The sequence below is a fragment of the Antechinus flavipes genome, chromosome 2 (genome assembly GCF_016432865.1).
Source record: "Antechinus flavipes isolate AdamAnt ecotype Samford, QLD, Australia chromosome 2, AdamAnt_v2, whole genome shotgun sequence".
In the NCBI taxonomy this organism is placed as follows: domain Eukaryota; kingdom Metazoa; phylum Chordata; class Mammalia; order Dasyuromorphia; family Dasyuridae; genus Antechinus; species Antechinus flavipes.
The window spans coordinates 160,012,716-160,039,060 of NC_067399.1; the positions used below are offsets into that span (position 1 = coordinate 160,012,716).

Genomic DNA, 26,345 nt, shown 5'->3' on the forward strand with positions numbered 1-26,345 from the left:
AGTGACAAATTATACTGAAGGGAACTTAAAAGAACCAAGTCTGATAGTAAATGCAATGAATAAGGATTAAGAGAGATCTATTTAATTCTTTTCAGGATTTACTTTCTTGATATATACATATGTACTTAAGAAAAAAGTTAAGTGTACTGACTATATGAAAACGAACTGTAAATAAAATTTGTCCACAGAAAGATTTGCACATGATTTTTCAAAAGCATATGATTTCTTTAGACTTTTTAATAACAGAAGCAAAAATGCCTATTTACAATCCAATGCTTACTTTCACAATTGTAGATTCAGAGAATACAAGACTAGAATTTGAATTCTTTAGAAAGAGGAAAATATTCATTTGACCAAAGGATAAAAATACTACATTTACTATTCTAGAGCAAAATATTTCTAGCATCTAAAGAAAGCGGTAAAATCCAAACCAACATTTAGTGTTGTTCTTACTAATTCATCTCATGATGTTGTGCCACAGTTCCCTAATTGTCTTGCCTCAGCTTCATTGTTCTACCTCAATGCCCCTGGTTGCAAACCCCCTCCCCCTTCCTCACCATTAGGACTGAGATAATTAGGACTGTAGCTGGCCACTCTGATAGTCCAAAAGAGTCATAAAACTCCAGATTTCCTATCTCACTTACCTAATTGGTATCCTCTATCCCTAAGTTCAGACTGCCTGGCTCCTAACTTCTCCTAAGCTATCAAGAATTTATGGTCCTACCCCCACACATACACACAACTTGTCAGAATTAGATTGATGATCAATCCCTGGAAATTCCTACTTTCCATCCCTTTCTCCCTGATCTTGGAGCCATATTTATAAAAATTATTGGAATCTCACATTCGCCATTGGATTCTTTGAGACAAAAGTCTGATTTAGCCCTGGGACCAAACTGGATCCTTTGATCCCAGAAAATCTTTCCTTCTCAGAAATCCAAATAAAATATTAAAAACTCTCTAATCTTTATATTGCCTCAATTTCTCCTGTATTACAATGAATATGCTGAGTATTGTTCTTTAGAGATCAGAAAAAGGCAAATAAGTTGAAGTAAAGGGACATGAACTATGTATGGCTATCAAGCACCAAAATCTTATCTGCTCACATTGCCTATTCTCTGGGAAAAGTTAAGAAGCAGGGTCAATCTTATTAGCAAAACTGCAAAGCTAATAAAGTTTGTTTTTGGGAATCAGTCCTACTATTTATCACTGCAGATGTATACAGGTCTCATGATCCTCTGTGACTATATAAAGCAGTATCATGTACAAGTACACTGTGCCGGACATCTCATAGGGTCATCGTGAGGAAAGCCCTTTGAGAAGCTTTAGGTCTCTTCTTTGAACTCCAGGCATAACCTGGGTTTTCCCTCTTAGAAAATGAGGAGGCTAACAGTATCTGACTTCTTCCACTAAATTAATCATTAAATGTTTGTTTGATGCTCAATCTTGACGGTCTGTTGTTGCCAAAATACAGCTAATCCTCTTAGGCAGCATGGACTTTCCACACAACAAAACTCAAGTATCACTTAAATCAGTTCTTCAAAGAAGCAAAACAATAAGCCATCAACACAAAAAAGAAAATAAGCACTTTGAAGCTAAGTTCTCTCTCTCTCAACTGTCTTTAATTTCATAATGAGTGGGGAAAAAAAATTGTTTCCTCTTAGGGACATTGCCTAAATGCAAGCTTCTAAGTTCATAGTCTATCAGAATAAAAAAAATTCTTTTAGAAACAAATCCTTCCTATCTAAAGAAATATAAAACAACAATTTAATGCACTGCCATCAGAATTATTAATTTTCCAACTTCTTTGAAATAAAGAAAAAAATTCTACTTACATTTTCTGACACACATGGCCCTTTCACGTTTAGAGATATACATGGACCAATCGCTCCTGAAATCTTTAATTCTCGAGAAGTCTAAAACACAATTACAGAATACAAAATGTAAAATTGAGAACCACATTCATCCCACAAACCCAATAAAGTTTGTCAGAAAAAATTCAAAAGCATGTTCTCCCTAGAAAAAAATTATATATTATATAATATATACAATATGTAATTTTTCTTGAAGATCTCTGTAGGATAACTGTTATTGGATTAAAATGTTAATAATTCCCTCTATGAATTATATATAAATTATGTTAAAAATAACTTACATATCCAAAGTAAGACTGCTGTCAGCATCTGTGAAATTTAATTCAACTGTCTTAAGGAAGCAAAAGTGGCCCAGTGGACAGAGTGCTGGGCCTGAGTCAGAAAGCTCTGAATTGATTCTGATTCAGATACTTACTAGCTGTATTATCCTATACAAGTTACTTACCCTCTGTCTGCCTCACTTCATCTATAAAGTTGGGATAATTATAGCACTTATCTTCAAAAGTGGTTGTGAGAATCAAATGAAATATTTGTAAAGTATTTTGCAAATTGTACATTATATAAATGTGAACTGTTGTTGCATATGGTATTTTATCACTATTCTTGGAATAACAAATAACTACTTTTTCAACTCATGATGCAGAAAAATTCATACAACAAAAATTTTAAGAATTTAGTTATCAAATTTAACATTAGGATTTAGCAATTAAGAGAAAGCAACAAAAACATGGTATCAGACTATGCAAAATTTGTCTGAGAAACTTGTAGGTTGGTTGACTAAAGATAATTTACCTTCCACAGTCTCAGTTTTCTCATCTAAATCTCATCTCATCTAAAACATGGTCATGATAATAACTATGCTTTAAGAATGGTCATTAGGAATATTCTTTGTAAACTTTATAGCATATATAAATGTGAGATACTAAATTATATATAGTTCTCAATTGTCACCTGCAATATACAATTCTGTTTTGCAACATCCCTTTTTTTTTTCACTTTTTCTTGATATATCAGGGTCATCCTCATGACCATCAATGAACTGTGACATGTAATGTCCATTTGCCACTACAATGAAATGTCCCAGAGTACTATATTCCTCTAGGCTATATTAGTTTTTCTCTGCATACTTGGACACTGGACACCAAGTATATTTTCATCTAATACTATGGTGAATATACCTTCTCCTTAACTGGCCTCTTCTTTTGCTTTCCCATACTCATGATCTGAAAATATGGTAAGATAGAACTTGAGGTGGCCTGCTCTGTGTCTAAGAAATGAATGATTAAAATGAAATGTAAAGTTTCACAGGAGCTATTTTTTAAAGCTCCTTATGACTTTTTTCCATTTACTAGAAGATTGGTGTATGTATTCAAACTACCAGAACTATGACAACTGAAATAAGTAGAACGTTATTATATTTACATTCCTCATTTCTTCCTGGTACAAGTACCATGATGCTTTCCTGTGCACTTATATAACCTGATGGTATAAGAAGTGCTAATATTCATAACACTAAAAAAAAAAAAATGGGGCAGGAGAAGACTTTCATATCTTACCTTAACATCCAAAGTAGCACCAAATGCCATTCGAAAATCTCCATTGAAGTCTTTACTAAAAACCCTTTGGAACGTCTGCTTGAAGAGAGATGTATTGAAGGAATCTCCCATCACCATATGTCCACTAGGAATTTTAAAAGGAAGAAGAAAGGTTTGTTTCTTTCTTTCTTGTGGTTCCCCCCCCCCCCCTTTCGGGTCTAATTTTTCTTGTACAAAATCACAAATATAGAAATATTTTTAAAGGATTGCACATATTTAATCTCTATCAGATTGCTTGCTGTCTTGGTAAGGGGAGAGAGGAAGAAAAATTTGGAACACAAAGTCTTGCAAAAATGAATGTTAATAACTCTCTTTACATGTATTTGGCCAACAAAAAATTATATTTAAAAAAAATTTTAATGAACCTGAAAACTATCTTTACATATATTTCGAAAAATATTATTGAGAAAAAAATGATGAGCAGCATGCTCTCAGAAAAAAATGGATAGACTTACATGAAACATGAAAGTGAAATGGGCAGAACTAGGAAAACATTTTACACAGTAAACAGCAAAATTGTATGATAATTTACTACAAATAACTTAATTATTCTCAACAATACAATTATCCAAAACAATTCTTCAGAACTTATGATGAAAGGTTCTGTCCATCTCCAAAGAAGGAACTGGTGGAGCCTGAATGCAGATCAAATATACTTTTTCTTTATTTTTCTTGGGTTTTTTTTTTTTTTTTGTCTGTCTTTTCTTCACAGAATGACTTACAAAGAAATTTATTTTGCATGACTACATACCTGATAACCTATGTCAAACTGGTTACCTTTTCAATGGAGAGGGAGGACAAGGAAGGAGAAAATTTAGGGGGGAAAGAGCAATATTAAAACTTTTTCACGAAATTAAGGGCTTCATCACAAAGTTAAGCTGATAAGCCATAGGATGAAAAGTGCCTTGGTCATGTTATCAATTGCAATATGCATCAGTAATAAGAGTACCAACAGAATGAAATCAAATTTTCTTAAGTATTAAAGTTGCAAATCTTAAGCAAAATCAACCGATCTGTTCCCTTACTTCTCTCGAGAGGTGAGAAATTATGTTTCCACTCATTTGCTAAAATCTTTGATTCAGCAGCTAATAAAGTAATTAATCGATTGGCCATTTTCAGAATGTTTAACAGGGAATCAATATAAAATTAGATTGTCCAGGACAGGTTTTTAAAAGCTTAAATCCAGAATTAAATTAATTGAATTTTCTTCCACCATGAATCAAGATATTATCTATAACATACACACATAATATATATTCACATGCCCACATATACATACATGTATGTGTATATGTACATGATATATATTTATAAATACGTGTAACTTAAAGCTTTTATTGTCAATATTCCCTTTTTATCTCATGCAATTTAGCAAATGAAGAGTGATCTGCTGAACAATAGTATGGTTCAATCTGTAGTATAAGAACACTTTCAAAGAAAAAAATACAAAAGGAAAATAGTCCTTAAGGCACTGTTTTGAAACAACATAATACTGTTAAAGTGATAATTAATGTTTATATAGCACTTAATATGTGCCAGACTTTATGCTAAGTGTTTTATGTTTTTTTATCTCATTCCCCTCCTCACCGTCCACTCCTCACTCCCCTACCCCCTGCTCTTGGCTTGCCCAGGATTAAACAGCTAGTAAGAGTTAAGTGAGTCTGGATTTCAACTCTGATCCTACTGACTCTAGGGCCAGTGTTCTATCCATTGTACCATCTAGTTGCATCTTATTATCTCATTTGATCTTCACAAAAATTTCATCCCATTTTATAAATGAAGAAACTAAAACAGAGGAGTTAGGTAACTTGACCAGGGTCCAAAAAAAAAAAATTAGATGTCATGCAACACTGTATCTAGGATTTAAAATTCCATCCTTAATCAAACAGGGTTTATCTTCTATCTCTCTTCCTTCAACAAAACTTTTTTTCTCCCATAGTATGTTTACGTACCCAGTAAGATTTGCACAACACTTCATTTCCTGAAGACCAGTTTGATCAAGGGCACAGGCATAAATATCAATGCAGTGACCATTTGTAGCAGTACGATTAGCGAGCATTTCATAGTGCTGCAACAAAGAGAAAAGCTGTTTCAAATCACATTACCAACATATTTCCTTATATTCTTTTATATGTTTCTTGATTCTTATAAGGGGGCAAATTCAAATTTATATTTAATTGTGAAAAAGATATTCATTTTATCCTTAAAATAATGTTAATTCTTCAGAAAAGCAACTTACAAATCCTACACATAATGACATTTTACATTAACTAAAGTACAAATTTAAAAATTAATTAAATGTGGCCAAAATCAATAAAGTCATCAATCATTAGTCATTTATGTCAGCCAAATTACAAATATTTATGGATACTCTTCATAGGCAATGGGGGAAAAAAGTTGTGCTTGAAATAACTTGCAGACTGAGTGTAAGATTATTTATTAAAAGTGAAGAACTCTATCATAGATCTCTGAATTCCACCTTCCAAGTACCCAACACATATTGATCCTTCTGAAATGACAACATGGATCAAGTACAACAGTTTCTATGATTTGTAGGTATAACATGGGTTTGTTACTAGGTAAACTACCAATGTTTCAAGTACTCACCTTGGTTGCTTTTTTCATAAAACGTGCGTTGTCTTTCTCTATGTCATGCCAGGAACGAATAGGAACCTTCAATTCATCTCCAACTACCATGCCTGGTCCTTGAGTGGGTGGACCTCCAGTAAACAACATAATTCTTGCTCCAGTATTTGGAAAAGTGCCCTAAGGATATTAGTTACGTTGTTTTAAAAACATACAGATTAGGAAAATATGCTTTACCAGTTTTCCCAAAAAAAATCTGAATGATTTTTCCTCCACATTTATAAACATTAAGATTTTTCCAACACTAAATGGAGTAGAACAAGGAGAACACTGTACACAGTAACAGCAAGATTATATGATGATCAATTCTGAGGGAAGTGGCTCTTTTCAACAATGAGGTGAATCAGGCCAGTTCCAATGGTCTTGTATGTAAAGGGCCAGAAATCTGGAGAAGTATACTTGAAACAAAGATATTTACACCAAAGTGTTAACTTAGTAGAATTGATGAGATAATGACTATCTAATTTACATATACTTAGTACTGAACATGGTAATGTAATAATTCTACAGTTAATGTAATTATAATAGGGTATTTAAGGGCAGAGAACTGGGGACAGAGTAAGACTATGACTAAACCAGACTGCTGGAAGAGACTGGGTCAGACTGAGACTGGATCAGACTGGGACAGACACAGATTGTGAAGAAGACCATAAAGACTTTAATCACCAAGAGGATGGACAGGAATAGTCTATCTTGCTTAGAACAAGGCCCATCCAGAGGACCTCCAGAAAGCTAGTCCGGACATTACATTTATGATGAAAGAGCTTTTGCACTCAGAGACTGTGGGGATTGAGTGTGGACCACAACATATTTTCACATTTTTTCTTGTTACTTGCTTGCTTTTTGTTTTCTTTCTCATTTTTTCCTTTTTGATCTTATTTTGCTTGTGCAGCATGATAATTATGGAAATAAGTATAGAAGAACTGCACACGTTTAACATACTGGATTACTTGATATCTAGGGGAAGGAGTGGTGGAAGGAAGGAGAAAAAAATTTGAAACACAAGATTCTGCAAGAATGAATGTTGAAAATTATCTATGCATGTTTTGAAAATAAAATTTTAACAAGATAAATTTTTTTAAAAAAAGGAAAATATTTCCCATTCAGCAAGACATATATTCCTCCAGTTCAAACCTTGGACCAACTTGCCAGCATTTCTTATGACCCACTTCTCTTGCCAGTCCCCCTCTGTTTCTCACTATGTAATGATACACTCAAATATGAGGAGGTAATAATGAATTAACACTTCCAAATAAACTAAACAACTAATAAACTGGTAACACCAACCAAAACTACCCAACATTGTTTGAATCACTGTTTCACTTAAGAAGTCACAGAAAAATCTAAATTACCTCCAATAAGCCAACAGCAATGGACAAAGCAACACCTGTAGATCGCAAAGGTCTTTTTCCTTGAGTTACTGGCCATGGGTCCCTTTGTAATTCCCCAAGAAGATCTGTCAGGTTCATGTCAATCTTATGAACAGGCTGCAGAAACCTACAAGATTTCAAATGAGCCCCATCAGTATCAGTTTAAAAAAGCACTCTGGTCTTAAAAGCATGAACAGTAATAAACCTCTGTTCAACCTTAAGTAGTGAATAATTTCTAATAATATGCCTCTCCAAGGAATTCAGACAGAATGATTTATTAATATATATGCTTCCCAAAACACATCATTCATAAATCTCATTCTCCATATTCAAATTAAGCACTTTTTTTTGTTTGTTTTTGCTGAGGCTATTGGGGTTAAGTGATTTATCCAGGGTCAAACAGTTAGGAAGTGTTAAGTGTCTGAGACCAGATTTGAATTTGGTCCTCTTGACTTCAGGGCTGATGCTCTATCCACTGCGCCACCTAGCTACCCCAAGCATTCTTTTCAAAACTAAAAACTATCCTAATATGAAGGTTCCATTGCTAGGCATGTATTTCAAGGAAGTCAAGGAAAAATATATTTATAAAAGATATATATGCTAAGATTATATAGTAGTACTTTTTGGGATAGTGAAGAACATTGGCAGTGATCACCAATTGGGGAGTGGCTAAACAAGTTCTAAAACTTGAATTTAAGGGAACAATAAATACAATGATTATAGAGCAGCAAGTTTAGACATATAAAATGAAACAAAGTAAAGAAAGCAGAATCGTGAAAATAATATGGATGACAAAATTAATAGAAATGGAAAGAACAACAAAGCAGATGAAACTCAATGTTGTGAAATTATAATGCCCAAGCTTAACTTCAAAGAAGAGATATGAAAAGGAACATTCACCCCTTCTTTGCAGAGGCAGAGATACTACACATAGAAATACTGAAGATAATGTCAGATTTTTGATAGTTATCTTTTTTAAACTGGAAGAGTTTTTGCATTCTTTATAATAAGGGATGACTCTCTGGGAGCAGGGAAAAGAATTTACAAACTGGGACAAAACAGATCAATAAAAATATTTTTTTTTTTAAAAATCCAAACCACATATACACACAAACACACACACACATATATAAGGAAATCTGATTAATAATGGATTAAAAACCAATTTAAAATTTTTATAGGTCCAGAACATAAGAAATAAAGTTCTCAATGCCTTTTTAAAAAATATCAAAAACATGCCTTGGATACCCTTTGATCCAGCAGTGTTTCTACTGGGCTTATACCCCAAAGAGATACTAAAGAAAGGAAAGGGACTTGTATGTGCCAAAATGTTTGTGGCAGCCCTGTTTGTAGTGGCTAGAAGCTGGAAAATGAAAGGATGTCCATCAATTGGAGAATGGTTGAGTAAATTGTGGCATATGAATGTTATGGAATATTATTGTTCTGTAAGGAATGACCAGCAGGATGATTACAGAGAGGACTGGCGAGACTTACATGAACTGATGCTGAGTGAAATGAGCAGAACCAGGAGATCATTATATACCTCAACAATGATACTGTTTGAGGATATATTCTGATGGAAGTGGATCTCTTCGATAAAGAGAGCCTTAATTGATCAAAGATGGACAGAAACAGCTACACCCAGAGAAAGAACACTGGGAGATGAATATAAACTGCTTGCATTTTTGTTTTTCTTCCCGGGTTATTTAAACCCTCTGAATTCAATTCTCCCTGTGCAACAAGAAAACTGTTTGGTTCTGCACACATATATTGTATCTAGTATATACTGTAACCCATTCAACATGTAAAGGACTGCTTGCCATCTGGGGGAAAGGGTGGAGGGAGGGAGGGGAAAAATTGGAACAGAAGTGAATGCAAGGGATAATGCTGTAAAAATTACCCTGGCATGTGTTCTATCAATAAAAAGTTATTAAAAAAAAAAAAAACATGCCTTGGGAATTTAATTTACAGGCTCAAACATTTGTTTTTTAGAAAATAAAAGAGATTTGGCAACATTTTGAATCTTCTTTTATTATGGGTCAAATAACAATCTGACCTTACCTGCTTGAAATAAAAGGTTGTCCCTGTGGCTGAACAGGTCTTGTTTGCTGAGTAGACATAGCTGGTTTGGTAAGGCCTAACATATCCTAACAAGAGAAGAAACAACTCAGTTTACAAAATATTTTAAATCTTGAAAAAGTTTCTAATGTTCTGAGTTTTCACACCCAAGAAACAAACCTGTATTTGCTTTGCTGTCAAATCCTTGGTTCCTCGAAAGACATAGCTTTTTGAGATTCCTTCACAGCTCAACTCATGAACCTGCACCATTCTACCAAAAGTGATTAGACCCACCAAAGCATCTGGAGGAAGAAGGCTTAAGGACATCTGTAGAGACTCTTTTAGAGCTTGAAGGTCTTCTTCTTCCAGACAAGTATCAACCACATAGAGAAAAATCAAGGGTGTCTGAGGTCCTCGCTTAAGAAGAAAGAACATGGCATAAGAAACTTTAAATAATTATCTATCCCTCCCCCCAAAAAAAGAAAAGGTCTTGAAAGCTATTTCTAATTGCAATTAAAACTACTTATATTATCATTAGTATTACTTTCAATAAACAAAGAAAATTTAAAAAAAAAAAAAAGTCTAGCAAGGAAAAGCAACATGTTTTCCTCTTAATTTGCATGAGCCGGGAAAAAAAATCATCCTAGAATAGCATATAAGAAAATGAAAATTATTGTAGCAGGAAGTCTAGCATTCTCCCTAACATCAGATCCTTTCTTTAAAGCAGTGTGGAGGCAGGAAATAGCTAGAAGCTATTAGATTTAGAAGTCTACACGAAGGATTTAGGGGGGGAAAAAAAGAAAGCAGAAATCAGAATGATTTGTCTCAAACTATTAATGCTAAAAGTAACTATAAGCAATAATGGTAACTTAATCTTGGTATTCACTTAATATGAACTCTCATATCAAGGATGACATGAGATTGATTTGAACATAATGGAATTATTAAATCAGTTAAGAGTATAATAGCAAGCTGACTATTATGACCAAATAAAAGCAATTAAGAGTTGGAAGGGACCTTCAAAAGCACCTAGGATTCTTAAGCAGGGTCCTTAACTTTTTAAAAAAATTTCTGATAACTATTTTTCATATTAACTAGTTTCAAAGCTTCTATGAGCCTATGTATTTAATTGCATGCATTTATACACCTGCATAAATACAAATGTTATTCTGTGGAGGCTTGGAAAAGGGGTCAATGACACAAAAATACTAAGGACCCTGATCCAGTCCAGCCTTTTTACCTTTATTTATAATTAAAGAAAGTGAGGCTCAGAGAGGTAGGGGTAACATGTCTGAAATTACGTAGGGAGTAAGTCACAGAGCTGGGGCTGAACACAGGTCATCTCACTCCAGATCCACAGCACAATGGAGGCTGACTTTACGAATGTAAAGGAAAGTAGAAGGGGGCCAGAAATTTACTCAGCACTCACAATTTCTTTCTAATAAAATGAATCTGCTTGATGTTTAACCTGCTTAGAAACTTAGATATCAGAAAAGTCTCACGGCTTTCTTTTAGAGTTCTATGTTTGTTGTTCTATGTTACTGAAGAAATTCTTTACTAGAAATGTTCATGATCATCATTCAATCTAGAGTCTGAGCTTTACTATCACAACTTTAAATCATTTTTTAAAAATTTAATGACAAACTTTATAAAAAAGCCAGATTCAAAGTGAATTCATTTTTATATTGCAAAAATTCAAAGATCCCAATCTATAAAAAAATAAATAAATAAAAATAGAATATTATCATTAATATTTATTCTTTAAGGGAAAGATAGCTATATAAACCCTATGATTACCAAGTTAAACATCAAAGCTAGAATTTAAAAAACAAACAAATAAACATAGATTTCAGCCTATCTGGGAACCATACTAATTCCATGGCCTAAAGCTAGGATCGACACCATTTCTCCCAAGACTTAAAAACTTAGTGTTTTGACTCTCACAAAAACCTTCTAACACTACTGCCTTTCCCTAGTTCTGACTAGTAATAAAAGCAAAAGATTTAAAATATATACACACAGAAAGAGAATTCTAGAACACTGTTAAAGTAATACTAACAAATTACCTGTACTATGTACTCAATTGTGGAAAATTGGGGCATCAATTCTGCAGGTTGATTCACTTCGGATATGCCTGCATATGCTGGAGGGAACTAAAAAGAAAATCATTCTAAGGTATTTATAAAGAAAAAATTAAAATTATAAAGCTCTCAATTGTATAATACAAAAATAATTTAAATTATAAATAACCACAAACATATTTTAAGCTAATTTCCAAACTCCACTCATTTTCTTATCTAGTTTTATATTTTTCCACTGATAAAAATGTCAGTGCACATATTGAACTTCAAGTTTCTATTTTTCCTATTATTTCATATTTTCCCTTCTTAATTATCACATTACATTAATATCCCAATTTGTTAACCCATTTTGCAAACAGATGCTATCCCCGCCCCTGTTTTTTATGTTATAAAACTCTAGTACATATTCAGATTTTCTCTTCAAAAATATTAATTTCTTAGTATTATCACCAATAAAAAGCATGTACCTATTTTCTGCATTCCTGCCAGGACTGAACTTAGTAATTATTGTGTATTCTTTCCAATTGTGTAAGCACAAGTTGTTTTCAAAACAACCTTTGTTTTAAAAATTTAGAAGTAGCACATATGTCAACTTGATCATCTGCAATGTATGTATCTTCTTTTCTTTAGAAAGAGAAAATATATTAAGAACCTTAGTTCGGAAGCTGTGAATTGCCCGGGCCACTTGTGTTTCCTATATGTGTGCCTCATTGCTATGTACTTTAATTTTGTGCCCACTCTTCCCCCCCCCCCCCCCCCCCCGGATTGTGTTTGTAGGAGACTATGCTCCTGGTGTTGAGGATGCTTAGTAACTATTGTTCTTGCTATGCCATTTGAGTAAATGCCTTTGCTAAAGAACTGGATCTACTGTCTAATTAAAGGCAAGCACACCAAAGAGGAGCTCAAGAGTTAGCTTCTAAGAGGATCAACACCCACAGGGTCATTCTAAAATCCTGGAATAGTCAACAGTCAACATTCTGGAGAACCAACCAGACAATGACAATGTGAACTGAGAGAATGACTCCTGAAAGGAGTGTCAGAGAAGGTTTCTATTATTCCAGCAATCAAGTCTCACAATGTCATAAATGAGAAGGACATATGTTAAAAACATCTTTTTAGTCGCTTCATTTTAAACATAATTCACTTACCTGATTTCTTTGAAAACAGAAATTACAGGCCCAAAGCTTAGCTCGATAATCAACCTGACTGTTATAAAAAGAAAATAAAACATTTAGACATATAATTACTATCCTTAAAGAAGGAATACTGACTTGCAAATTTAAGATACATCTCAATATATCGACATTCTTATAATTTACTGAAATGATTTTTTAAAATTCTGCATAAAATTTCCTAATCAGATATACCAGTTCATCATTTAAACATGTCCTTGTCACATCTATGGAAACTACACTTTATTTCACATAAAGATCTATTTGGCTAACATTCAACCCAAATCTAACAGCTAAGAATTCTATCTATCAAGGTAGTATGCTTCTCAATATTCCTAGAAGTTACAAAAATTATTTTAATAATGAATTTTTAAGTGAAAAATGGCCTCCTTGCTGATCCTCATATGCAACACTTTATCTCTGTGCATTTGCATTTGCTGTCCCCTAGGTCTGATATTTTCCCTCAACTCGAATTCCAAACTTTCTTCAAAATTCCGCTCAAATCCCACCATCTGCAGGTTTTTTTCTCTCTCCCTTCACAACAATGGTTCTTCCGCTCCCTGCTTGTCCTTTCCCTCTAAGACTACATTCTATGTACTATATGTATTTTGCATGTAGATTTTTCATATCTCTTCCATTAAAATATGAATTCCTAGAAAGCACAGCTCATGCTTTTGCCCTTCTTTGTATTCCTAGTGCATAGTGTATCCCTATACATAACAAATGCTAATGAATATTTACTGATTGGAGTTCTAATAAACTATGTTATTCTAAATAGACTGACTTATTAATCTGCATCACAAAAGTACCACACATATTTTATTCTAATTATCATTTTATCAACATTTTAAAAATTCATACCAAAGTGGATTGAGAACCGCTTTACAAGTTGGCCTGCTACAAAGTACAGGTTCATATTGTACTGGAGGTAAATCTGGACGTTCTTTTAAGGGAGTAAATAGACATGCCAGAGGGACAACCATTCTTGTAGCCTCAAGGCGGCTAGATGGCCATACATTCCAACTGAAACGAATGCCATCTTGCTCCTCATTTTGCTGGATAAACTCCAGGTATGTTGCCATGGTCTGAAAAGGAACTGACATTAAAATTTTATTATAAACACATTTATCACTAGTAGTAAACTAATCTAAATTATCACTTACCAATCAGATGTAGGCATATCAATAGTTTTTCCCCTCAGTGCCCCATTTTCTGTTTAGGATTAATATTGTACCTTTCGCTGCACAAAGGGATGTCACTAGTATAAAAAAAGACTAATTCTATTAAACCTAGATATATAAAGTCTTTTGTTATTTTTCAAATATTGCATAAATCAGTGTGAAATCACCCTAAAGTAAAACATCATAACTAACCAGAAAAGGAAACACAGCTCTTGTCAGTCTGAATAGATATATTCACCAACTAACATTATTTTAGCCTCCCCCCAAAAAAATGGAGGTTGAAAAAAATTATAATATTTGACATATATAGAAATTCCTTCCTTTTCATCAAATATATACAACACTGTTTAGAAAATACATTCCTTAAATATATGTATTATTTTATTATATTATTATATGTTATATAATGATATATATTATAATGATCTCATTTAATTCTATCACTAGCCTCATGGAATCTACTCAGGCTAACTACAACATCACATTACCTCAAGAGGTTTGACACAGAGATCATAAAAAAGTGATTATATGAGGTATACTTTGTAGGATTCATTTGTATAATTTAAGCTTGATAGATCAAGATATTTCTAATATTCCTTTGGGTTCTGCTATTTGGCTGGTCAAATATATAGTTCCTATAAGATCTGAGGAGGCAACTAGGTGGCCTAGTGAGTAGAACCACTGATTCTGGAGTCAAAGAGGACCTGAATTCAAATCTATCCAAAGATTCCTTCACCAAAAAAAAGAAAAAAGAAAAAAAAAAAAACCTGAGTTTAGCATTTGAAAATCAGGATTGGTGCTTGATTCTTTGATACTAAGCTAGTCTATATAAAAATATGTTCCTCTCTATTCTGTAATACTTGGTTTCAATCAGTATGTGAAATTGTGTTCCTTTGTGAACTGTGCTTCCCTGTTCCATTTCTTCTATGCTGCTAATTTTGAAGAAGTACACGCAGAATCTTCTATTTAGTTCCTAATGGTTATGCCACTGTAATCTTTGGCCAAAGTGTTCGACTATATACAATCTTACTGTTTACTATGTTTATTACTGTTTTGTTAATTCAGCCTAAATTCAAAGCTGTTCTATTATGTAAATCCCAGTTCATATTATTATTATTATTATTAGTCAGTTCATATTCTGTTCATAACTAACGTAAGGTAAAAGCCTAAAACAACACAGAATTTGGCTAATCAGAACCAAATGGATAAACCTCCAAGAAAAAAGAAATTATATGAACTGAACCAGCTACACTCAACCAAAGAACTCTGGGAGTTGACTATGAACCATTACATAGAATTCCCAATCCTTCTATTTTTGTCCACCTGCATTTTTGATTTCCTTCACAGGCTAATTATACACTATTTCAAAGTCCGATTCTTTTTGTACAGCAAAATAACTGTTTAGATATGTATACATACATTGTATTTTAACTTATACTTTAATATATTTAACACGTATTGGTCAACCTGCCATCTGGGGGAAGGAGGAGAAAAGTTGGAACAAAAGGTTTTGCAATTGTCAATGCTAAAAAATTACCCATGCATATATCTTGTAAATAAAAAGCTATAATAAAAATTTTTTTTAAAAATTATAGCATCAAGTTAAAGATTGGCAAAGTGGTCTGTAATGGCACTTTCACATAATGAAAAATAAAGCCCAATTCCTCTGAGAAAAGAAAATATCCCGGGGCAGCTACATAGCTCAGTAAATAGAGCACTAGCTCTATAGTCAGGAGGACCTAAGCTCAAATCTGGCCTCAGACACTTCCCAGCTGTGTGATTCTGGGCAAGTCACTAAACCTCAATTGCCTCAGCAAAAAAAAAAAAAAAAAAAAAAAAAAAAAGTAGCCTAATTCGTTTAAACACCATGTTGTAACTGGGAAATGGTAAAAAGAATAGTGAAAAGATTCCCGGCTAGGAGATTAGAGGACCTGGAGTCACTATCTCTTAAATGTAACTTATAGCAAATCACTAAGCTTCCCCAAACCTCATTTTATAGAAGAGGAAACTTCTAGCTCAAGTATATGATCCTAGCGTAAATATCCTAGGATTGATATTTCTTTAAGTAAAACGGTCCCTGCACTGTTACAATGCAAGCATACAACTCAAACATGACTTCGAAATAGTCTCAGCTCCTATTTATCACCTCTTTAGCCAATGTTTCCACACTGAAAAATAGCACATTCATCACCTTTATTTTTCCACACTGAGATAACACTCCAAATACCATCTCCAACCTTCAGATAAAAAGAGTATAAGTAACGCAAACAGTAAAACTAAGCTATTACACATGCTTTTAAGAAATTTTGGTTGATGATGAGAAACGACATTAGATTTATTCTGATCCATACCGTAGTTTAAGCAAATATTAAACACAGTAATAATTATGTAACAAATTTAAAGTTAAAAGAGGCTTTATAAAGCGATTTGAGCCTAAATACCCATTTTATAGATGAAGAAGCGGGTAAGTGATTTGCTCAAGATCACACAAGTAGCTGGAAACGCATTTAGTTTTCTGATTTTTCAATGGCATTCTATCTGCCAGTACTCCAACAAGTTTCGACTGAAATGTCAAAAGGGGAAGATTCAAAAAGGAACAAAATGACTAGGTAACACTGCCCAAGCAATCTATCACAACTTGAATCAAAGTACTTAAATCTAAAGGCCAGTTCTCTCCCGAACAGGATGCCGACCAAATCTCCCCTTCTTCCCCCGAGAACTTCGCCCACCTACTAAAAGCTCTCAGGCGAGGTGCTTTTCCTCCCCCTCCCAACTTTAGTGATTCCTCTTCCTCAGACCAGAGAGCATCTGGAAACTAGGAGGAAAGCTCTGGGAAGGTCCCGAGGGTCATGATCCGGACAGTCCAGCTTCCCAGCCCAGACAAGGACCGGCTAGAATGTCGGGACACACCACGAGCACCGTGAGTCCCGATGAAGGAAAGAAAGCCTCCGGGACAAATCCGCGGCCACAAGCTGGGTCGGGCTGCCCGGGTCCCCAATTGCCCTCAATTCCTCATTTCTCTCCAACTTGGGCCGGGGGACCCCAGAATCCTACTCCCGACCCCGGGCCGCGCCCTTCTCACCCTCTTGTCTCCCTCTCTCTTTTCTTGCCCCAGGCGCGGCAGACCATCAATTTCCAGCTCCTCAATTCCACTCACCAAAGCCAGGCCGTGAACACCCTGAGACGGAAGCGACCGGCAGCCGCCTGGGCACAGCGCCAAGTCCAGCTCAGCTGGACGCCGGTTGGACCCGGAGCCGGAGCGCGTCAGCGCCACGTCGCCCTATCATCGACCAATCAGAGAAGAGCACCTCCCCCCTTCCAAAAAAGGGAAAAGGAAGAAGGTCGGGCGAAGCCAGAACCGCCACGTTGGGTCAGGGTAAACAGAAGACTCAGGAAGTTCGAGTTCTCCTCTAGTTCTTTCTCTCTCGTCCCGTCTCCGCCCCCAAGTTCTGCAAGATCCGCCTGCAGCCAGTGACCGAATCTGCCCGTCACCTAGAGACTGAGCAAGCTGAATTGATGACGTCAAAGCCCCGGAGTTGGGCGGGGCGGACCCGGAGGAACTTGAGGGAGTTCGGCAAGGCGCTGAGGGAGACCTGGCCTCCCTTTCAAGGAGGCAACTTCCGTGGGCCCCTGGAACCATAGTTCTCGGGACCCACTTTGGTGCTTAAAAAATGAGGGTTCCTATATCAGATGGCGTAATGGTGTCTGTTTATTCAGTGCCATATCAACCAAATTGCCAAAAAAATATTGAGTTAGAAAAAATAATAACAATTCTTCTGGAAAAATATAAGGTTAAAAAAATCAGTTTAAAAAAATACAAAGGGAGGTTTTTCCTTTTGTTCTGATTTTCTCTTCCAATACGATTCATATGGAAATATGTAAATAAGGAATGTATATGTATAACAAAAAAAAAAAAGGAAAAAAAACAAAGTGAATGTTAAAAACTATATTTCAGGGGTCCTCAAACTTTTTCAATAGGGGGCCAGTTCACTGTCCCTCAGACCGTTGGAGGGCCAGACTATAGTAAAAACAAAAACTTTGTTTTGTGGGCCTTTAAATAAAGAAACTTCATAGCCCTGGGTGAGGAGAATAAACGTCCTCAGCTGCCTCATCTGGCCTGCAGGCCGGAGTTTGAGGACCCCTGCTATATTTACATAAAATTGGAAAAAATAAAATACGATTTTTTTAAATAAGGCTTTCTTGACATTTAGAGTTATTGAAAATGCCAAAGAGATTTGTTTACTTGTGATAGTAATGTAACTAAAATAACTACTAAATTTACATTACATATCATAAATTATAAAATATTAATTCATTTGAAGTAACAATAATAAACATTACATATTTAGATTATCAACATTTTATGACAAACATATTTTCCAAAACAAAAAAATATATGTGGCAGTATTTTACATATTTTTGCAAATCTCTGAATGTCACTTTAATAGAGGACAAATTCTTATCTTTGCTTCTGCATTCAGCCTGGTGTGATTTTTTTTTTAAACCTACCCTTCCACAATATGTGGTTGAAAAATAGAATTACTTTTAAAAACAAATAAAGCCTTGGTATTATAATGAAAATAAGTCCCTTGAAATGGTCTTAGGGCCCACTTTGAAAACCTGTTTCAAGACAAAGTTCTTTCTTTTTTTTATTTCTTTTTTTTTTGGGGGGGGAGGGGCGGGGCTGAGGCAATGGAGTTAAATGACTTACCCAAGGTCACATATCTAAGAAGTGTTAAGTGTCTGAGGCCAACTTTGAACTCAGGTCCTCCTGACTTCAGGACTGGTGCTCTATCCACTGCTCTACCTAACTACCCCTTCTTACCCCCTCTCCCCCACACAAAGATCTTTCTATTTCACAGTTTAGAAAACTAAAGCTCTAATGTTAAGTCCAAGCTAGCTCCCTGAGGCCTCGGGGTCAGCTAGAGTCAGGATAAATTAAAGTCCTTGGTCTTTAGGAGAAGTGAAGAAGGCAGACAAAATGACACAGGCTGGTCAAAGATGTATCCTCAATTCTCCAGTCCAAAGTCACCAACTTCTCTCCTCATCCTGCTGCCAAGTGAGTCTCTCCTCTCTCACCTCACCCTCTACTCCTTGCCTAGGATTATTTTAACACCAAACATTAAGCCAGCACCAAACAGTGAGAAGAGCCATTTATCCAAAACATATGCTAATAGAGTCATTGTCTCACATCAAATAGGTAATTAGCCTTAAGTGCTAAACTGTCAGATTCAAGTATACTTTTTCAAAGTTTCAGCCCTTTATATTCTAATTTGGAGCTATGCCCAAAGGGGTATCAAATTGTGCATACCCTTTGAAAATCAAGCAGGGTCTCTACTGGGTCTGTATCCCAAAGAAATCATGAAAAAGGAAAAAAGACCAACATGTGCAAAAATGTTTGTAATGGCAAGGATGTAGTAGCAAGGAACTGGAAACTGAATGAATGTCCATCGATTGGGGAATGGCTGAATAAATTATATTTTATGAATATGAGGGAATATCATTGTTCTATAAGAAACAATCAACAGGATGATTTCAGAACTGCTTGGAGAAATTTATATGAACTGATGCTAAGTGAGGAGAACCAAGAGAATATTGTACACAGCAACAACAAAATTATATGATCAACTGTGATTGAATTGGCTCTTTTCAACAATGAGGTGATTCACCCTAATTCCAATAAACTTGTAATGGAGAGAGTTCTATGGGGGCTGAATGTGGATCACAACATAGTATTTTCATCTTTTTTTATTGTTGTTGTTTGCTTATTTTTTCTCTCCTTTTTGATCTTGATCCGGGAAAGATTCCTTTCTAGATTCCCACCCTCTCCTAATTAATAATGTAAATTGCCCTTTAACTCACAAATCCTAGTCCCTTTGAATTCCAATAGAAGATCTGACCTGTTCCCAGCCCCACCCGGATATGAGCCAACTTTGGGGCTACACCCGAAAGCCCCTCGAGCTAAGTCTCCTATTATAAAAAGTCCACGCTGGGAACCCCTCTTTGCAGAGATTCCAAACATGGCTACCATGTAAGGACCCTCTGTCCACTGGACCCTCTGTCCAGTGCCCTCCTTATCTCTCCCTTCGCCTATACTTTAACTTTGCTTATCCAATAATAAACCTCTTTTATCAATCTAGCTCTCTGGGCCAATAAATGCTTTTATTGGGAACTCGCGCCGCTACTAGACCCCCTTGTGCCAAATCTGTACCCCAAACCTGCCACTAGACCTTAATCCTAATTTCATTTTGGGGTTCATTTCATTAACCCCAAAGCTAGACCTCAACATTCTGATTTTTCTTGTGCAGCATGATAAATGTGAAAATATGTTCAGAAGAATTGCACATGTTTAATCTATATTGGATTTGCTATGTAGGGGAAGGGGGAAGAGGAGACAGAAAAAAATATGGAACACAAGATTTTGCAAAAATGAATGTTGAAAACTATCTTTGCATGTATTTTGAAAAATAAAAAGCTATTATAAAAAAGAAAGGTAAGAAGGAAGGAAGGAAGGAAGGGAGGGAGGGAGGAAAAAAAGAAGAAAGAAAGAAGGAAGAAAGGAAGGAAGGAAGGAAGGAAGGAAGGAAGGAAGGAAGAAGGAAGGAAGGAAGGAAGGAAGGAAGGAAAGAAGGAAGGAAGGAAGGAAGAAAGGAAGGAAGAAAGAAAAGAAAGAAAAGAAAAAAAACTGAAACCCTGGAAAGTTCCTAGCAAAAATTCCATCTCCAAATACTATGCTTTTTATATCCTTATCTCCTAAGCTTGGAATGCTTTTCTTCATATCTTCCTCCAGGATTCTTTGCTTCAAGTCAACCCTCATACCACCTAATACAAGGAGCCTTCCTAGTCCCCTTAATTCGACTGCCTTTATGCTTATCTTCAGTTTATCTTTTCTATAACTTCTTGTAGAGTCAGCTAGGTGATCCAGATCCACTAAGTCTGGAGGCAAGAAGATCGAAATTCAAAAATCCCAGGACAATGACCATGGGGTCAAATAGAGTTGGATTGTACTGACTGGGATACCTTGTTTATATATAGTTGTTTGCATACAGGTCTCCTTTTATCAAAATGACAGCTCCTTGAGGGCAGGAACTTATTTTGCCTTTTGTCCCTTTGTTTGTTTGGTATTTATCTACAAAATGCCAGCCATATCGTAATTGCTTAATAAGAAATACTGTCAACTTGTCTAATAGGCTCACACAGATAAAAAATAGCAGTTTGGATATGAACTCAGATCCCTTTGGCTCTAAATTCAATCCTTTTATTCTCCAAGAGCAAAATCTTGGTTTGGGAAAAGGTGGGGCAGGGAGGTGCGGTGGAGAGAAAGAAGGATTGAATGGAAGGAAACCTGGGGTGGAACCATGCTGTGTATTTGTAACATGCCTACTTCACATGTTTAGTGTGACACTCCTTGCACATGTTTAACCTCCTCCCCTCTCCTTGCCATAAACAGCCATAGCAGAAGCAGGATGAACCACATCAGGAAAGAAAAAAAATCATCTGGAAACTCATAATATTTAAAAGAATCATTTAGGGGATGGATGCCTCCAAGAAAACTATAAAAACTAAGTTGCACAGCATCCTGGGGAAGGACAACCAAGAACTCTGAACCCCAGAGCCTTAGCAAGGTTTCCCATCCAGTGTCTACAAGCATCATCCTAGGAGGTGGAGATACAGCCTGGTAACTAACTGCTCTTAAAGGATTCACAGCTACTGAAGACTCAGAAAAGAAGCTTCTTATCATAGTCCTTGGCACTTTCAAATGATTGATTCATCATTAGAAACAAATAGGATTTTATCTGGACAAATAACATTCAAGAAGCAGCATTACATTACCATCTACTTTGCTGTTGTACCCTGAGTGAAGAAGAGACCCCCGAAACTCAAATTCCTTGAAGAAGAAAATCTTCAACTCTACCTCAGGGAGGGACCCTGCCCGAGGGAAATATGGCAGTTTCATTCTGTTATCTAGGTGGAGTTGGTTCAATCCTGAACAAAAGAATTCCAACCCTATTGAATTAAAACTCATTCAATTCTATTCAAATTCCAGCTCAAAGTGAAACCCAGCTTATAGATGAGCCAACTTGGGCTGTCTCAGCCCCCACTGGGTCTGACCTGCTTGGGCTGTCCCAGCCCCCTCTAAGACCCAATATAATGGCTTCCTTCAACGAAGGTCTTTTGCAGAGGGATTTGTAGCTCACTCAGCTGCCAGGACTTTCTGTCCACTGAGAACTGCATAGTCTGTGCAAAACTCCATTTTCCAATAGATCTGCCACTATAGAAGTCAGTCTTTTGGTAAACTGATTTCTATCTAACAATAAACTTTCATTTTGCAACTAATAATTCAGGAATGAGTGAATTCTTTCACTCCTAAAACCTGGAGCCAATTTAAAGCGGATTCTTAACAACTCCTTCATAGCCACTAATCTAGACCACTCAAACAGCATCATGAGGATCTTGGCAACTTTCAATCTAACTAGCAGCCATGTGCTGCTCTCCCATTTGAATGTGATCTCCTTGAGAGCCAGAATCTCTTTCCTTCTTGAGACTTCACATGGTTACTATCCTGGTTCAGACTCTTATTGACTTTGAAATAATCTCCTAAAAAAACAGAAAGATATGAACTGATTCAAAGTGAAATAAACAGAACCAAGAGAACTTAGTATATAGTGTTTGGGACAAAAAGACCTACCCAAATTGACTACTACAGAGATCACTCATAGAAAGCAGAATTATTTATTAGAATCTCGAGAAGCGGACCCCATCCTGGTCTGCAAGCAAAATTTCACAGCAGGATAGGGCCCGAGCCTTGAAAATGCTTACAGCTTTTATCCATTTCAGACAAAGAACCTCCAAAATCCCATCCTCTATATGTTGTGATTGGTCATATAAATCTACTGTTCTCCTAGTTGGTCAGTGAAATGTAGTAGACAAGATGATATACAGCTTCTTCAGCCACATAGTCCAGACCTTATCTAAAATCATGTGACTTTGGAAAAGCCGAAACTGAGGCTTATAAGGCTTGATCTACTTTAAAATCTGTAAGTTCTTCACCTTTTCCCACATAATAGTAACAGCAATATTGTATGATGAAGTATATTATAAAATGCTTAGCCAGTAATACAATGATTCAAGACAATCCCAAAGAACTCATGATGAAGTATACTATCTGCCTCCAGGGAAATAATTGATACTGTTTGAATACAGATTATAGTATGTTATTATTCACAATCTTTTTTTATATTCCAGTCTTCCTGTATAAAACTATTAATATGAAACTGTTTTACATGATTGTACATATATAAATGATCAGATTGCTTACTGTTTCAGAAAAAGGGAAAGAGAAGAGAAGGGAGGGATAGAATTTGGAACTCAAAACTTTTTTTTTTAATGTTTAAAAAATTGTTTTACCATATAATTGGGGGGAAAAATATTACGAAATTAAAAAAAAAGAAAGAAATAATCTACTTGGTCTCTCTGACTCAAGTCCCTTTCCTTTCAATCCAGGGAAGTGGATTGAAGTCCTACTTAACTGTCAAAGTAATATCTATCTCTATAGCTCTATATCAATGTTTTACTATAAATACTTATATAGACCTATAAAGATAGATAATCTTTAAAAGCTTAAAAAGATAATCTTTAAAAATCTGCTCAAGAAGTTCCAATAGTTTTTAACTCATTTTGATTCAAATACAAATTTTTGTTTTGCATTTAAAATCCTTTAAAATCTGACTCCACCCTACCTTTCCAGGTTTATTACATTATTGCCATTCATACACTCTACAATTCAGTCAAACTGGCCTCATAGCTTTTCCTCTTACATTACATTCAATTTTTCTTCCATGTGCTTTTGCATATGCTGTTGCTCCTTAGAATATACTACCCCCTCACCTCTGCCTCTCAGAAGTCCCAATTTCCTTCAAAGATCAACACAAGCACCGTCTCTTAACCTAAAACCTTCTGATCCCTCCTCCCCATTAATAGTGCCCCCTCTGGAAATCAGCTTGCATTTTGTATCTATTTTGAATATGATTATACCGATAAACTATTACCTGAAAGAACATAAGATCCTCAAATGCAGGAACTGTATCATTTCTATCTTTATATCCCCACTACTGGCACATTGTGAGCCTCCTTTTTGTATCAAAAAACTAAGTAAGAATTAACAAACCAAAACAATATTGTACAAATTCATGAAGATAACCTTTAGTTACCTAAGGTTAGGATGGCAGAATCTAAATATTTGGCCAGTTCTAATACTTACAAAGGCTTTCAATATTGGCCTGACAAAGGACTGTATATCATCCAAGAACCAACCTACATAAGTTTGGAGAGATTCAGCATCAGGTTGCCTTCAGTGACTAATTTTTTAGCCATAAAAGCTCACAAAGACTAGCTATGATGCTATTTAGGCACAGAGGAGTCAGTTACAATTTGTGTCAATTCAAGGAATTCCACAATTCTACTTGATCTTTTAGACACTGACAATTTAGACTCAAGAACTTTTCCAACTTCTTTAATATTGAGGTCAACATTGATTAAAAAAGGAGGGGGGAGATTTTGTTAATTTATTAATTGAATCTTCACAAATGATTTTTAACAATGGCATTTTAGTAGTGCTTCCTCACTGTTATATCAACAATGAAATTTTTTTCTCTACAATCATCCTAGAGTAGGTCTGAGACAAATAAGCCATTTAGAAACTAGGCAAGACAAACATTTTGTTTAAATGCATAGCTTGTGAGCAATAAATTCTTTTCCTTTGGCCTCAAACTATTAGATTTAAAAAAAGCTTCTCCAAGATTATGACTAGATTATTGTAGTCCAGTTGTTTTCTTTGACTCTTCTTGACTTCATTGGCCTTTTCTTGACAGAGATACTAGAGGGCTTTGTCATTTCCTTCTCCAGCTCATTTTACAGATGAGTAAACTGAGATCAATAGGGTTAAATGACTTGTCCAGGGTCAGACAGCTAGTAAGGGTCTGAGGCCAAATTTGAACTCAGAAAAATGAGTCCTCACTCCTGACCCACCACTCTATCCCCTGTACTACCTAATTGCCTCCTGACTAGACACTAATAGAAATAAAAAATTTACCTTAAGGGAAAGAAAAAGATAGAAATTTGGACAGACAGTAAAGTGAGCAAACGAGTGGAGATGAATTGTATGAAGATGGTCAGAAGAAAAGGGATTTAGATGATGACAATCATGATGGTACCAATGATAATGACAAGGCTACTTGACACCAGAAAGAAGCTGCCTCAGAGTTATGAAGACCTATGTCCAAGTCCTGCTGTGGGATGCTAGGCAGGTCACATGCATTCTCTAAGATTATAAATTGCAGAATAATATCTGATCTGCAATAATAAAAGGAGTTTCCTCAAAAGTTTAGACAAAAATAATTTGTATAGTATATTGGTAAAACAAGTAAAGGTTAACAAAGGAATCAAGATGACAATTAAAACCACACACAAAAAAAATCTGATATCTATCCTGGATGACTTGTAAGAAAGCCATCTTTCTTTGAGGAATCAGCAAAAGCATTTCATTCAACAAACATTTATAAATGTTTACCATGTACAATACAAGGCACAATGCTTACACAGGCTATGACTGCTGGGAAATGATTTAATCGCTGTAAGGATTTCTGGGTACTGAAATCAGAGTCAATGGAAACTGTCAATAGGCATTACAATGTCACAAGACTTATTACACAAAGGAACCTTTGTAAGGTTTATTACACGGGGAAATAAACATGCATGTGGAACTCAAAAAGTTCCCAGTATTCACAGAAGTTTACATTTTAATAGAAGGACTAAGGGAGAAGAGGATACCAGGAATGAGTGTGACATGGGAGGGGGACCAGTACAGCAAATGCTGCCCATGGGCAGGAGCAAGGTGATGGCAAAAGTTTCATTCTTTTCCTTTGGGAACTGCTAGTCAAAGAAGATTTGAGGGTTTGCCTATTTGCAAAGGACCCCAGCTGTACAAGCATTGTCCCAGCCTGACACACAGACTGGCTGGTGTCTGAGAGATGCCTCCCAAGGACACACAAATAATTCCACCATAGGGTGCAACAACAAATTATGTCAGCTCGGAGGAACTTGGTTCAAGACACATCCAGGCTTTTATACACTCTGGGTTTAGTGTTTTTAGAAAATATGGCAAATGAAAAAAACAAATTCAGGGGAGCCTTTAACAAAAGAGAGTTTTGACTTTATAGTAAGAAAGTTGCCTTCAGCACAAATACTTGCCTCACTTTCATTTGTCCAGAACCATTCAGTAAGTGTCAAAAACAAAATCTGGAGGTCTTTCTGACCTCAAACCTATTGTATATTCTATCTACAATACTGATGTCTCTATCAGATAGTAG

General features: G+C 35.7%; 1 protein-coding gene across 2 annotated transcripts in view; it reads right to left on the reverse strand.

Annotated features, from left to right (window-relative positions):
* Positions 1-17,225, reverse strand: part of SEC23B (SEC23 homolog B, COPII coat complex component) — a 35,651-nt gene extending 18,426 nt beyond the window's left edge. Inside the window, exons 1-11 of one of the 2 annotated variants that reach the window (XM_051975864.1) lie at positions 17,135-17,225; positions 13,658-13,892; positions 12,773-12,830; positions 11,610-11,696; positions 9,724-9,960; positions 9,547-9,632; positions 7,468-7,612; positions 6,077-6,235; positions 5,422-5,537; positions 3,431-3,554; positions 1,836-1,916 (exon numbers count right to left, since the gene is read on the reverse strand). In XM_051975864.1, the coding sequence (XP_051831824.1) occupies positions 1,836-1,916; positions 3,431-3,554; positions 5,422-5,537; positions 6,077-6,235; positions 7,468-7,612; positions 9,547-9,632; positions 9,724-9,960; positions 11,610-11,696; positions 12,773-12,830; positions 13,658-13,878 (1,314 nt within the window). In that variant the 5' untranslated portion in view covers positions 13,879-13,892; positions 17,135-17,225. Of the gene's footprint in view, positions 1-1,835; positions 1,917-3,430; positions 3,555-5,421; positions 5,538-6,076; positions 6,236-7,467; positions 7,613-9,546; positions 9,633-9,723; positions 9,961-11,609; positions 11,697-12,772; positions 12,831-13,657; positions 13,893-17,059 lie in introns of both variants that reach the window. The other variant, XM_051975863.1, reaches the window with a different exon arrangement.
* Positions 17,226-26,345: the final 9,120 nt, after the last annotated feature.